Raw genomic sequence first — 15491 nt, 5'->3', positions numbered from 1 at the left:
AGGAATCAATAACAAACACATGTAATGACTTCATAAGTACTGGAAAGAAACAAACTAGGAACTGATAATGACTCATTAACCAATGAACATTTTCTTTGCAGGTTCAAAGACAGAAAGTTAAAATTTTAGAGTTTAATCAAAGGGAAACTGATGATATTAACAACATAAAGAGAACTCAATGAGGCAAATCCTACACTTAGTGAATGGCCTGGCTATCTCAGTCCAGTCAGGAGTTACACGAGGAAGAATTTGAAGAATATGTCAGTGTTGACTCCGACATTCCCCTTCTTTTCACCACCCGTAGATGTTGTTACACAAAACCATCTACCGCTGTGTAGACAACATAGCACACCTGGTAATTTCTGTGAGTCAGTAGTCAGTGGGATTGTTTGGGAGGAAATAATGTTTATTTTGTTCAATGCTATTGTACAAATATGGACAAGTACAGTAAAAGATATCAATAAAACCAATCATATGGTATTCCAAACTTTTGTTAAGGTGTACATTTCATCTATGTATCAGTTTGTTTGCTTCACTGAAACCAACGTTCAACTTAACATCTCTTCAGCATATACTACATGTACGAAACACGACCTAATAGGTTGAAAGGGAATTTTGATTACAATGCAGTCGTGAAAATTCAATATTAGTTGCTTACTTAACTTGATTTTGTTGCTTATTTTAAATACTTTCTTCTTGATGGTCTGTAATAAGAGGGCATTTCAGTTTGAAACCTATACAAATTTGTAACTGAAAATGAAGTCACGATTCTACTTAACACTTTGTGTATTGTACACTTAGCATCTGGTTTCAGAAATTCATTCCATCAGTGCGTTCAGTTCATCCTTTCACAAAGCCATGCTGCTTCTATAATTTCTCTTTCCACTTCTGTTCCTAGCATTACAGCTTTGTTGGTTGATACTGAGGTATGTTTCCTAGATTCAATATTCTTTAAAGTATTCAGGACTAAAATAAAACAGATAGATTTATAAGAGAATTTCATATTTATTTCAGTAAGTGACCCATTTACTCCAATTACTGTACTTCAAACTCACAAATGAAGGCCAATTTATGGCTGCAGGATAGTTCATACAATTGATCATTTAAGGAAGAACCACAACCTGTAGTACTTGGCTCACCTGGATACCATTTGCTGTAGCCTGTTTTCTCAATTGGATCACCTAGAACATTAAATTTTAAAATTAGGCCTCTAAGATTTTAAATAATAAAACATTTTGTTCTATTCAAGAACATTATAAAGTGGTTGGTTTATAATAAGATGAATAATGCTCAATAGAAGAACATTATGATGAATAAGGCTGTGTTAAGTTTTTCAATATAAGAGGGACATGTATCAGATTTTCTGATGTTTGGAGTGATTTTTAAACTGGAAAACTGAGTTCATTATGATCGTAGCTTTCATTTTTCAAGAAACTTTTCTTGTTGCATAATTTAACACATCTATTCAGTTTAATCAAATTGAAAGAAAATACACTGACTGACAGAGCAAATGCAACACCAAGAAGGAGTGGTTCAAAAGGGATGAAAGTTGGGGAAAAAACAAAGACAGCACGGACGAATAATTGATGTTTATTTCAAACCGATATGCAGGTTACACAATGCGCACGGCATCGACTCAGTAGGATGTAGGACCACCGCGAGCGGCGATGCACGCAGAAACACGTCGAGGTACAGAGTCAATAAGAGTGCGGATGGTGTCCTGAGGGATGGTTCTCCATTCTCTGTCAACCATTTGCTACAGTTGGTCGTCCGTACGAGGCTGGGGCAGAGTTTGCAAACGGCGTCCAATGAGATTCCACACGTGTTCGATTGGTGAGAGATCCGGAGAGTACGCTGGCCACGGAAGCATCTGTACACCTCGTAGAGCCTGTTGGGAGATGCGAGCAGTGTGTGGGCGGGCATTATCCTGCTGAGACAGAGCATTGGGCAGCCCCTGAAGGTACGGGAGTGGCACCGGCCGCAGCACATGCTGCACGTAGCGGTGGGCATTTAACGTGCCTTGAATACGCACTAGAGGTGACGTGGAATCATACGCAATAGCGCCCCAAACCATGATGCCGCGTTGTCTAGTGGTAGGGCGCTCCACAGTTACTGCCGGATTTGACCTTTCTCCACGCCGACGCCACACTCGTCTGCGGTGACTATCACTGACAGAACAGAAGCGTGACTCATCGGAGAACACGACGTTCCGCCATTCCCTCATCCAAGTCGCTCTAGCCCGGCACCATGCCAGGCGTGCACGTCTATGCTGTGGAGTCAATGGTAGTCTTCTGAGCGGACGCCAGGAGTGCAGGCCTCCTTCAACCAATCGACGGGAAATTGTTCTGGTCGATATTGGAACAGCCAGGGTGTCTTGCACATGCTGAAGAATGGCGGTTGACGTGGCGTGCGGGGCTGCTACCGCTTGGCGGCGGATGCGCCGATCCTCGCGTGCTGACGTCACTCGGGCTGCGCCTGGACCCCTCGCACGTGCCACATGTCCCTGCGCCAACAATCTTTGCCACAGGTGCGGCACCGTGGACACATCCCTATGGGTATCGGCTGCGATTTGACGAAGCGACCAACCTGCCCTTCTCAGCCCGATCACCATACCCCTCGTAAAGTCGTCTGTCTGCTGGAAATGCCTCCGTTGACGGCAGCCTGGCATTCTTAGCTATACACGTGTCCTGTGGCACACGACAACACGTTCTACAATGACTGTCGGTTGAGAAATCACGGTACGAAGTGGGCCATTCGCCAACGCCGTGTCCCATTTATCATTCGCTACGTGCGCAGCACAGCGGTGCATTTCACATCATGAGCATACCTCAGTGACGTCAGTCTACCCTGCAATTGGCATAAAGTTCTGACCACTCCTTCTTGGTGTTGCATTTGCTCTGTCAGTCAGTGTACTTATTCTGATCATAAACCGATCATTTTTAATCTTTCCTGGGTTTGTTTTCAACAGCCATCTTTTTCTTCGGAGAACGTTCTTAGATTACAGTAGAATCTCCTGGCATATAAATCAAAATTTAAACACATTTGAAATGAACGATAGGAATGCGATTGACCGTCAAATTGTTCACCTCTATAATAAGGTCAATAATGCACGGAAGTATGTCATTCGTATCGCCAGAAATCCCGCACACTTGCCTACGCGCGACAATGGTGCTGGTCACATTGTCAAGAATGATAATGGCAGCAGATGTAATTTACCGCCAAGTAACGGTCTTGCATCTTGCTGTGGGGTCCAGAACATCTAATAATAATAATGTGTATGTGTAAGTTGGGTATTCAGCCCGAAGGCTGGTTGAATCCTCAACAGGTTCACCATTAGCTGTCATAGATGGCCTAAGTGTCACTGAAGAGGTGTACTAGGGAAATGAGGAGTGAGGTAGTTTCCCGTTGCTTTCCTCACTGAGCCAGAAGTTGCTATTGCACATCAGTCTGCCAAGCCCACCGAATTGCGTGCACCAACCGACCCTATGAGTGACATTTTCACACCATTCATAGCAGGGACTGGCTACATAAGGAATGGCATTACTAGCATCACTCATACCTCAGCCACTTTCATATTGTCAAAGCCAAGTATAAGACTGAGACAGGTCAATGAAAGTAACAATTTTATTCTAGCCCATACCAGAAGACATAGTGCACCGTAAACACTACATCTTGCCAGCAAGGGCACAATAATAATAATAATAATAATAATAATAATAATAATAATAATAATAATAATAATAATAATAATAATAATAATAATAATAATAATAATAATGCTCTGGACCGTCGTCAAATGTGTGGACCACGCTGGAAACGGGTCCTGGACGGGGCGGATAAATACTAAGAATCCTGTCCGGCCGCGGGTTCAGTACCGCCAAGGCACCCAAGACGACACCACGCCGGACCTGTTGAAGGATTTGATCCGTATTAAAATGCTTATAGGAAAAGATGGCATAGATTTAGGGACCCAACTGACCGGGTGGAATACCTGGACCTAGCCCGGGAAGTACGAAATCGATTGCTGGAAAGAAAGATTGAAAAATGGGAGGAAACTTGCCGTGTTAGAAAACCAGTCAGATCGCGAATTTTGGCGGATTCCTGCAGAAAACGAGTCAGATCGCAAATTTTGACAGATTATACATCTAAAACAATATGCATTCAATTATAAATTTCAGTACAATACCGTAGCGAAGCACGGGTATCTTGCTAGTCTGACTGATTCATCATCGCTGAGCCAAAAGTACTGGACATAAAGAAATGAAATTTTGGGCATAGATTCATATTAAGATGTAGGTGCTCACTAAGAGAGGATTTTTGGATATTCCGTCACTAACGGGGTGAAAAGGGAGGTGAAATTTTAAAATGAGTGTATCTATATCTGAAAACTTTAAAAGATTACGGATGTAAAAATTGGTATTTGGAATCTTCTTTAAAAATAAGGAATCACGTATTTTTTTGTTTTCAGAAAATCCCAATAGGAGAGGTGAAAAAGGGTGAAATGGGGGTTGAATGCCTTTAATCAGGATACCGGTACTTATATCTCAGAAAATGAAGATATTACAGACTTGAAAATTGGTACTTTTGATCTCTTTTAAAAATAAAGAAACACGTATTTTTTGTTTTTGGAAAATCCAATTAATGGGAGGGTGAAAAGGGGGTGAATTTTTAAAATGAGTGCATCTATATCTCAAAACTTTTAAAGTTTACAGATGTAAAAATTGGTATTTAGAATCTTCATTAAAAATAAAGAAACACATATTTTTTTGTTTTCGGAAAATCCCAATAAGAGGGGTGACAAGGGGTGAAAAAAAGGTTGAAGGCCTTTAATGAGGATACTTATATCTCAGAAACTGAAGATATTACAGACCTGAAAATTGGTGTTTGGGATCTCCTTTAAAAATAAAGAAACATGCTTTTTGTTTTTGTTTTTGGAAAGTCCAATTAATGGCAGGGGGTAAAAAGAGGGGGAATTTTTAAAATGAGTGTATCTATATCTCAAAACGTTTAAAGTTTATATATGTAAAAATTGGTATTTAGAATCTCCTTTAAAAATAAAGAAACACTTTTTTTTCGAAAAATCCCTATAGGAATGGAAAAGGGTGAAAAATGAGTTGAATGCCTTTAACGAGGCTACTTACATTTCAGAACCTGAAGATATTACAGACCTGAAAATTGGTATTTGGGATCTACTTTAAAAATAAAGAAACAGATATTTTTTGTTTTGGGAAAATCCAATTAATGACAGCTAAACAGGAGTTACAAATTGGGGTGAATTTTTTGAAAGACAATATCTACAGAATATCTCAGAAACGTAAAATGTTACAGACATAAAAAGTAGGTATTTGGAATCTCCTGTAAATATAAAGAAACATAGGTGATTTGTTTTCGAAAATTCCACTCAAGGGGAACTAAAAAGGGATGAAATTTCAAAATGAGAATTTCTACAGCATAACTCAAAAAATTAACACGTTACAGAAGTAAAAAATGGTATTTTTTCTCTATTAAAAATAAAGAGACGTGTATTTTTAGTTTTCGGAAATACCACTTGGGTGGAGGGGGGGGGTAAAAGTGACTGAAAATGGTGTTGAATTCTTTTAATTAGGCTACTGATATCTCAAAAATGAAGATGTTATAGACGTGAAATTTGATATTTGGAATCTGCTTTAAAAGTAAAGAAACACATATTCTCGGAAAATCCACTGAAGGCGGGGGTAAAAGAATTGAGAAATTAATTGACTTAATTGTATGAGAATACATACATCTAATAAAAATTAAAGTTGTTACAGACGTGAAAATTGGTATTTGGATCTCCTTAAAAAAAAAAACGCGTTTTGCGGGGAACCATCTTGGGGGGCGGAAGTGAAAAGGAGTTGAATTCCTTTCATGAGGACACATAAATCAAAAACTGAAGAAGTTATAGTCATGATAATTGGTATTTAGGAGATCCTTTACTATTAAAGAAACAAGTATTTTTTGCCGGAATATTCACTTAGGGGGGAGGAGTGTGAAAGGAAGTGAAAAAAGTGAATTATTTTTATGGGGATACTTATATCTCAAAACTGAAGGTAATAGACATGAACATTGGTGTTTAGAATCTCCCTTAAACGTAAAGAAACACTCCTTTTAAATTTTGTGGGCGGGGGGCTAAATGAACTTAACGGCGGCGGGGTGTAAAAGGAGGTGAGACCAATTGATTTTACTGTTCATAATGTACTTATAAGGAGCCTCCGTTGCTCAGGCGGCAGCGCGCCGGCCTCTCACAGCTGGGTTCCGTGGTTCAAATCCCGGTCACTCCATGTGACATTCGTGCAGGACAAAACGGATTTTTCTCCGGATACTCCGGTTTTCCCTGACATCATTCATTCCAGCAGCACTGTCCAATATTTAATTTCATTTGTCATTCATCGATCATTGCTCCAGAGGAGTACTTCGGCAGCCGGCATAATTCCTATTGTCACCGCTAGAAGGGGCTTTATTCATTCCACTCCTGACCCTGTCGAATGACTGGAAACAATGACAATGGCAGCAGATGTAATTTACCACCAAGTAACCGTCTTGCATCTTGCTGTGGGGTCCAGAACATCTAATAATAATAATAATAATAATAATAATAATAATAATAATGTTCTGGACCGTCGTCAAATGTGCGGACCGCGCTTAAAACGGGTCCTGGACGGGTAATGACTAAGAATGCAGTCCGGCCGCGGGTTCAGTACCGCCAAGGCACCCAAGAGGACACCACGCCGAATCTTCTGAAGGATTTGATCCATATTAAAAATGCTTATAAGAAAAGATGGCAAAGATTTAGTGACTCTACTGACCAGGTGGAATACCTGGACCTAGCCCGGGAAGTACGAAATCGATTGCTGGAAAGAAAGATTGAAAAAGTGGAGGAAACTTGCCGTAATCTATTAGAAAACGAGTCAGATCGCGTATTTTGGCGGATTCTCTCAGAAAACGAGTCAGATCACGAATTTCGGCGGATTATATATAAAACAATAAGCATTCAATTATAAATTTCAGTATAATACCGTAGCGAAGCACGAGTATCTTGCTAGTCCTGACTGACTGACTGATTCATCATCGCCGAGCCAAAACTACTGGACATAAAGAAATAAAATTTTGGGGATATATTCATATTAAGATGTAGGTGCTCACTAAGAGAGGATTTTTGGATATTCCGTCGCTAAGGGGGTGAAAAGGGGGTGAAATTTTAAAATGAGAGTGTCTATATTTCAAAATTTTGAAAGTTTACACATGTAAAAATTGGTATTTAGAATCTTCTTTAAAAACAGGAAAACACGTATTTTTTTTGTTTTCAGAAAATCCCAATAGGAGGGGTGAAAAGAGGTGAAAAAGGGGTTGAATGCCTTTAATCAGGCTATCGGTACTTATATCTCAGAAACTGAAATTGTCACAGACCTGAAAATTGGTACTTTTGATCTTTTTTAAAAATATAGAAACACGTATTTTATTGTTTTTGGAAAATACAATTAATGAGAGGGTGAAAAGGTGGGTGAATTTTTAAAATGAGTGCATCTATATCTCAAAACTTTTAAAGTTTACAGATATAAAAATTGGTATTTAGAATCTCCATTAAAAATAAAGAAACACGTATTTTTTGTTTTTGGAAAATCCCAATAGGAGGGGTGAAAAGGGGTGAAAAATGGATTGAATGCCTTTAATGAGGATACTTATATCTCAGAAGCTGAAGATATTACAGACCTGAAAATTGGTGTTTGGGATCTCCTTTAAAAATAAAGAAACATGTTTTTTGTTTTTGGAAAGTCCAATTAATGGCGGGGGATGAAAAGGGGTGAATTTTTAAAATTAGTGTATCTATAGCTCAAAACTTTTAAAGTTTTTAGATGTAAAAATTGGTATTCAGAATCTCCTTTAAAAATAAACACATATTTTTTTGTTTTTGGAAATCCCAATGGGAAGGGTGGAAAAGGGTGAGAAAGGGGTTGAATGCCTTTAATGAGGCTACTTATATTTCAGAACCTGAAGATATTACAGACATGAAAATTGGAAAGAAAGATTGAAAAAGTGGAGGAAACTTGCCGTAATCTATTAGAGAACGAGTCAGATCGCGTATTTTGGCGGATTCTCTCAGAAAACGAGTCAGATCGCGAATTTCGGCGGATTATATTGCGCCGTTCCGGCTCCCTGAGAGGACGCATAAGATCCAGGCTAGCTTAATTACGATCCTTTTGACTAACATAATCTACCATTTGGGCTATGAGTTCCGAATATGAGAAAGACATACCATACGGAGCCAAAGAAATCTTAAATTACACATAGAAACAACTCTCATACGTTACTTATTGAATTTCTTACGCTACCAAGATGTTGCAGCATTCATCCACTTAAATCCAAGTCTCTACGCTACGATACACATTGAAAGAACGGTTTAAGTTTTACATATCTTATTTATTACATACTTGTTTCAATCCAAAGGTCAAACGTTATGCTATCCTCCCTAAAGAATTTCTAATAGAGGAAACTGCATGATCATCTGATTATTCCATCCATCTCTAGCGAACATGGCCTTAATTTGTTAAATCTGTCTACTTCTTCTACCCGAATGCATAATCAATCATTTTACTTCCTCTCTTAGCCTCTCTCCATATCAATATTTCAATTAACACATTCACATTTCTGGCGTAAGGAGAAATCGAAGAAATGTCAGTATCGGGTAAAAATACATACAAGCGACGTTCACCTTGAATCTGCCGGTATTTGACACGTCCGGCACCCACTATGTATTATATAAGAAATGCTATTTGAGTTAGTCATTTTTAAAAATGAATCTATTGAAATCTATTGCACTAAGTGCTTAAATCTTGACTGACCCCAAAATCAAGGACAGAATGTAATATACGGCAAATTATTGAAGTCCGTATAACCAATTATTTAGCTGAACATTACTATAACTCAGCTCGTAATTAATAAATTAAGAATTAGAAGTCCAAAGATGTCGAACTCACCATCTTTGGTTTGTAAAGAAATGATTAAATCGAAATAAAGTTAAAAAATTAATAGATTGAAACACCTAAATTAAAATACGTTTGGGTAATTAAAACATGTTTGGATAATTAAAACTTGTGTGGGTAGTTAAAACATATTTGGGTGCACCCTAGCAAAGAAAAATATTTACAATATGATACCTTACAAGCTAAAGTGTAGACTGAGGGCGGTTTCAAGATATTCAGGACGCATTTTAGGCCTAAAACCATATCTCATGAATTGGAATTCTCCTCTGTTGCCTATGAAGTCTTTGAGTTAATTACTGGCTCTCACTCAGAGCTCATATTAATCTGCTGACCTATAGTTACTCTTATCTCTCACAACATACCAATAGATACCTATAAATATCAACTTGGGAGGATAGTTCCCTAATATTTCTATAAACAACTGATTTACAATTCTGAATATTCATGCTTTTTCCTCTTCTGCGTGAATATTGATAAGTCTTCTTCTAAATTAATGTAATTTTAATAAATGGTTCAACAAGTACCAGTAGGTTCCATATACTATTCTAAACTCTGAATCTTCTCATCATTTTAAATTGAACATACGTGCGACATTATATATTCTAACGACTACTCTACTAGTTTCATCTGAAGTATACTAGCTAATGTGGTCTGCATTGTGCGAAGACTCGACCATAAGATACAATTTATACACCTACAGTCAGTCATCAGTGATAGGGTGTTGCCCAAGAAATTACTACACGTCCTTTCGCTTGAGGATAGATTATAATTAGAAAACATCTGTGACATAGCGCAAGTGTTTGACTCATCCTCCTAACTGAGACTTCATTGGTATTACCAAGTATGCACGCTAACCAATAGGTGTCACTTTGATCATACTTGAACTTTCTCATGCTTGCCCGTAAGAGAAATAGTAAATATAAATGCTACATATTCATTTCCACTTAGTACAAACACAACTTGAAACCATTAAGTCCACTACTACATCACCGTGCTCATATTCGCGAAGAATCAATAACTACCACCATTCTAAATTATCAATCTCATATCAACTTCTCTTAAAATAATCATTATTATACTTCCAAACATATATCCCGTCTCCTTTACTAAATACGTATCCACTCCATTTAATCGTGGCATTTATTATTTTAATCACGGTTCATGGACATATTTCACGACATTATGACCTTAATTCCGTCATAACCTTAAATTATTGTGAACACATCTATCTATTTGGCAAGCATATCCTACTGCTGGTTCCTAACTTGACATTCTTTGCTCATAACCAACGTACACACGTACCTAAGTCTTTCTTTGACATAGTATACAATTCACTGTCACCTTAACGAACTCAGTATTTCACACTACATGGATCACATCTCGAACGTAGGCTTTCATCACTGATTGACTACCTATCTATGGATTTGTCATTCATATACGAAGATTACCTAACCACCTTTGATCTAATTCAATACACCACTTTCGTCGCTTCATTATTTCGCACGTAATAACTTAACAAATTGTATTATACTCACATATGAATATATAAACATTACTACATTAATTTAAAAACAAGACTTATCTGAATTCAGCAGCTCCAGTCGTTGGCATATGTCCAGCTGATAGGACATAGGGACACGCCTCCTTTTACTTCCCTAGGTGAATGGGAAATACTGGCATAATTCTCCTCTGGGCTTAGTCATCTCTCGGCAGGCAACGTCATCCGACGGCACCCATTTGGGCAGTCTGGCCTATCATCTTCTTAGAACATCTTGCTCATCTCTGGACTAGTTGGAATAGAATAATAAACAGAATCAATTAGCATTGCCATCATGAAGAGCTGTGATAATTTGTTTAACGCGAAAGATTGTTTCTTTTGCAAGAGTTGATCTACGTGACAAATAATAATCTTGGGGTAGTATAATTCTATGACTTGAAATGAACAGATTTTTCTCCTTTATCTTTCCAGGAGTTATTATAGGATTCCCACTTCTGTAGTTCTTTAACTTGGGTGATATCGAGTAATACGTCAGCAGAGACTGCCGTGACGTAAGCTTGTCGTAGTTTATGCTTGAATTTCCACGTATTTCAAAGTTCGCGGAACGAAATTAAAAATCTTCTGCTTGATCTGCGATGTAGCTTCCAATAAATCTGCTCCTTGTTTCTGCTGAAATGATCTTTTGTCGATACCTTCTTTAATTCTGACGTAGTTGCTTTCCGTCTTCGACTCTGATTTAGAAGTAGCAATTCAATCTCGTTTTTATTTTTTTTTCTCAATAATTGTTAGTAACAGTCTTCACATTCGTTCTTTTTCACTGCCTTCTGGATCTAAATGCTTTTCTCTAGCGCCTAAGGTAAATACTTTTGCTTTCGCTCGCGGTATCGTCAGACACTTTGACGTTAATTATTCTCGGAGACCTGGACTCCATCTTTGTCCTTCTTACGGACGGAACTTCTTATAACAGTGAAATGGCACAATATATATGGAATTACAGACATGAAAATCGGTGTTATCGTCGCCATAAGATCTATCTGTGTCGGTGCGACGTAAAGCCGCTAGCAAAAAAAAAATAATGGTGTTTGGGATATCCTTCAAAAATAAAGAAACATGTTTTTTGTTTTTGTTTTTGGAAAGTCCAATTAATGGCGGGGGGTGAAAAGAGGTGAATTTTTAAAATTAGTGTATTTATAGCTCAAAACTTTTAAAGTTTATAGATGTAAAAATTGGTATTTAGCATCTCCTTTAAAAATAAACACATATTTTTTTGTTTTCTGTAAATCCCAATAGGAGGGGTGTAAAATTGTGAACAATGGGTTGAATGCCTTTAATGAGGATACATATATCTCAGAAACTGAAGATATTACAGAACTGAAAATTTGTATATGGGATCTCCTTTAAAAATAAAGAAACACGTATTTTTTGGTTTAAAAAAAATGCAATTAATGGCAGTTAAACAGGAGTGACAAATTGGGGTGAATTTTTGAAAGACTATATCCACAGAATACCTGAGAAACGTAAAATGATACAGACGTAAAAAGTGGGTATTTGGAATCTCCTGTAAATGTAAAGAAACATAGGTGATTTGTTTCTGGAAACTCCACTTAAGGGGAATTAAAAAGGGGTGAAGTTTTAAAATGAGAACTTCTACAGTATATCTCGAACTTCACATGTTACAGAAGTGAAAAATGGTATTTTTTATCTCTATTAAAAATAAAGAAATGTGTATTTTTAGTTTTCGGAAATACCACTTTGGTGGAGGTGGGGGTAAAAGCGACTGAAAATGGTGTTGATTTCTGTTAATTAGGCTACTGATATCTCAAAAACGAAGATGTTACAGACGTGTAATTTGATATTTGGAATCTGCTTTAAAAGTGAAGAAAAACGTATTCTCAGAAAATCCAGTGAAGGAGAGAAATGAAATTTTGGGGATACATTTATATTAACATGTGGTGCTTGCTAAGGGAGGATTTTTGGATATTCCGTTGCTAAGGGTATGAAAGGGGGTTAATTTTTAAAATGAGAATATCTATATCTCAAAAACTTAAAGGTTTAGAGTAATAAAATTGGCATTTGGAATCTCCTTTAAAAATAAAGAAACACATATTATTTTGTTTTTGGAAAATCCCATGAAGGGGGTGAAAAGGGGGGAAAAGGGGTTGAGCACCTTTTATGAGGAGACTTATATCTCAAAAACTGAAGATGTTATAGTCATAACAATTTAAATTTGGAGCCTCCTTTAGAAATAAAGGAACACGTATTTTGTGTATTTGGGAAATCCAAATAATGGGGGTTGAAAAGGGGGGTGAATTTTTAAAGTGAGCGTATCTATATCTCGAAGCTAAAAGTTTTCAGACATAGAAATTGGTATTTATAATCTATTTTCAAAGTAAAGAAACATGTATTTTTTGTTTTTGGAAAATCTCAATAGGAGGGGTGAAAAGGAGTGAAGAATGGCTGGAATGCTTTTAATGAGGATACTTATATCTCAGAAACTGAAGATATTACAGACCTTAAAAAAGGTATTTGGGATCTCCTTTAAAAATAAAGGAACATGTACTTTTTGTTTTTGGAAAATCCAAATAGTGGAGGGTTCAAAGGGAGGTGAATTTTTAAAATGAGTGTATCTATATCTCAAAACTTTCAAACTTTACAGATGTAAAAATTGGTACTTAGAATCTACTTTCAAAATCAAGAAACACGTATTTCTTTGTTTTCGGAAAATCCCAACAGGAGGGGTGAAAAATGGTTGAATGCCTTTAATAAGGATCCTTATATCTCAGAAACTGAAGATGTTACAGACCTGAAAATCGGTATTTGGGATCTCCTTTATAAATAAAGAAACTTGTATTTTTTGTGTTTAGAAAATCCAAATAGTGCGGGGTTGAAAGGGGGGGTGAATTTTTAAAATGAGTGTATCTATATCTCAAAACTTTAAAAGTTACAGATGTAAAAATTGGTACTCAGAATCTCCTTTCAAAATAAAAAACACGTATTTTTTTTCGGAAAATCCCATGAAGGGGTATGAAAAGGGGGGTGGAAATGTGTTGAACACCTTTTATGAGGAGACATATCTCATAAACTGAAGAGGTTACAGTCATGAAAATTTAAATTTGGAACCTCCTTTAAAAATAAAGGAACACGTAGTTTTTGTTTTTGGAAAATCCAAATAATGGGGGGGGGGGTGAAAAGGAGGGTGTTTTTTTAAATGAGTGTATCTATATCTGGAAACTGTAAAAGTTTAAAGACATAGAAATTGGTATTTAGAATCTCTTTTCAAAATAAACACGTATTTTTTGTTTTCGGAAAATCCCAATTCGAGAGGTGAAAAGGAGTGAAAAATGGGTTGAATGCCTTTAATGAGGATACTTATATCTCAGAAACTGAAGATATTACAGACCTGAAAAAGGGTATTTGGGATCTCCTTGAAAAATAAAGAAACACGTACTTTTTGTTTCTGGAAGATCCAAATAAAGGAGGGTTGAAAGGGGGTTGCATTTTTAAAATGAGTGTATCTATATCTCAAAACTTTCAAACTTTACAGATGTAAAAACTGGTACTTAGAATCTACTTTCAAAATAAAGAAACACGTATTGTTTTGTTTTCAGAAAATCCCAATAGGAGGGGCGAAAAGGGGTGAAAAGGGGTGAAAATGATTGAATGCCTTTAATAAGGATCCTTATATCTCAGAAACTTAAGATGTTACAGACCTGAAAATCGGCATTTGGGATCTCTTTTATAAATAAAGAGACATATTGAACCCGAGTGACTTAGGCCCATAATCAATCATGATTTGATCGGTAAAATAATATGATACATTTATTGAAATACAGAGGAGTGTATTTGAAAATATTTCGTTTATGTAATGTTGAAATCAGAGCGAAGGAAGGACGACAGACTGGAGCCTGACGGATTAGCTCAACCCGACAACTTTTAGCTACTTCACAGCAGGGAATATCATTAGTTGGCGTACAAGTAAATACAGAGTCCACAAATAAGTCTTGGTCAGAAAGAGGAAGGGGGGTGTCATACAAAGAAAACCCACCACATGAGTAAGACCTTGGGATATTTTTGGTAGGACGGAAATTCCATGACCTCATGGAAAATTACAGCGGCTGAGTGTACGTTCGCTAGCCTAAGTTCGAGCAGGTGGAGATTTAAATCACGTGACCGCTTGCCGGCCAATAGTAAAAATTTGATGGGAGACTCAGTGATACCATCTTAAGGAATGAGGGATGAGATATTTTCGTAATTACAAAAGTATTCAGTAATAAATTAATATGAGTACGCGGATGGATGTAATGAATTTATTAGATGTCACGCATGGAAAAATAATCAATACTTATTGGCAAATTAATTAAATTGAAGGCTGGATTTCTTGGAAACCGGACAGCTTGAATATCATTGGCTGAAAGAAGACCACGTTGTCAGGGACGCTTACGAAGGCGCGAAATGTGAGGAGAGAAATCCACCCATATCTCCTAAATCTGTGATCACCAGGAGTTCATATTTTATCCAGCAGATATGCTAGCGGAGTGGATTAATTTGATGTAAATTTTAACTTCCAATTCGGAGTGCAAGTACCGATATTAAAAATCCACCCCCTCCCTAAGGGGCATGACGTCAACGAATCCGCGGGAAAAAGGCTTCATCCATATATACGGAGCTGAATTGACGGTCGCCAGCACACTTGTCTTGAATCGTTGGAGCTGAATTGACGGTCGCCAGCACACGTGAATTGAATATCGGGAGCTGAACTGTTGGTCGCCGGTAACTTAGAATTCTACGGACGTGCAGTCATTTAATGGCGCGAGCATCCGCCAGTGTTTGTAAAGTGTGATCGCGCTCAAGCAACATGTTAAATCTGGAAATAGTTAACGTAGGATAGTGTTTGTTATTTATGAATAATCAGTGACGTAAAGTAATTACCCTGCAAGAGAGTAGTATAAAATATATCACCATAAGTACGTACATAATAGACTGTGTGACGAACA

General features: G+C 37.3%; 1 protein-coding gene across 1 annotated transcript in view; it reads right to left on the bottom strand.

Moving 5' to 3' along the window:
* Nucleotides 1–998: 998 nt before the first annotated feature.
* LOC136878636 (hemolymph lipopolysaccharide-binding protein) overlaps nucleotides 999–15491 on the bottom strand; it is a 121710-nt gene continuing 107217 nt past the window's right edge. Inside the window, exon 5 of the mRNA XM_067152096.2 lies at nucleotides 999–1181. Within this exon, the coding sequence (XP_067008197.2) occupies nucleotides 1036–1181 (146 nt within the window). The 3' untranslated portion in view covers nucleotides 999–1035. The remainder of the gene's footprint in view (nucleotides 1182–15491) is intronic.

The sequence above is a fragment of the Anabrus simplex genome, chromosome 1, assembly GCF_040414725.1.
Source record: "Anabrus simplex isolate iqAnaSimp1 chromosome 1, ASM4041472v1, whole genome shotgun sequence".
Lineage (NCBI taxonomy): Eukaryota > Metazoa > Arthropoda > Insecta > Orthoptera > Tettigoniidae > Anabrus > Anabrus simplex.
Note: the sequence above shows the minus strand (reverse complement) of the source record. Positions and strands in the feature narration are given on the sequence as shown.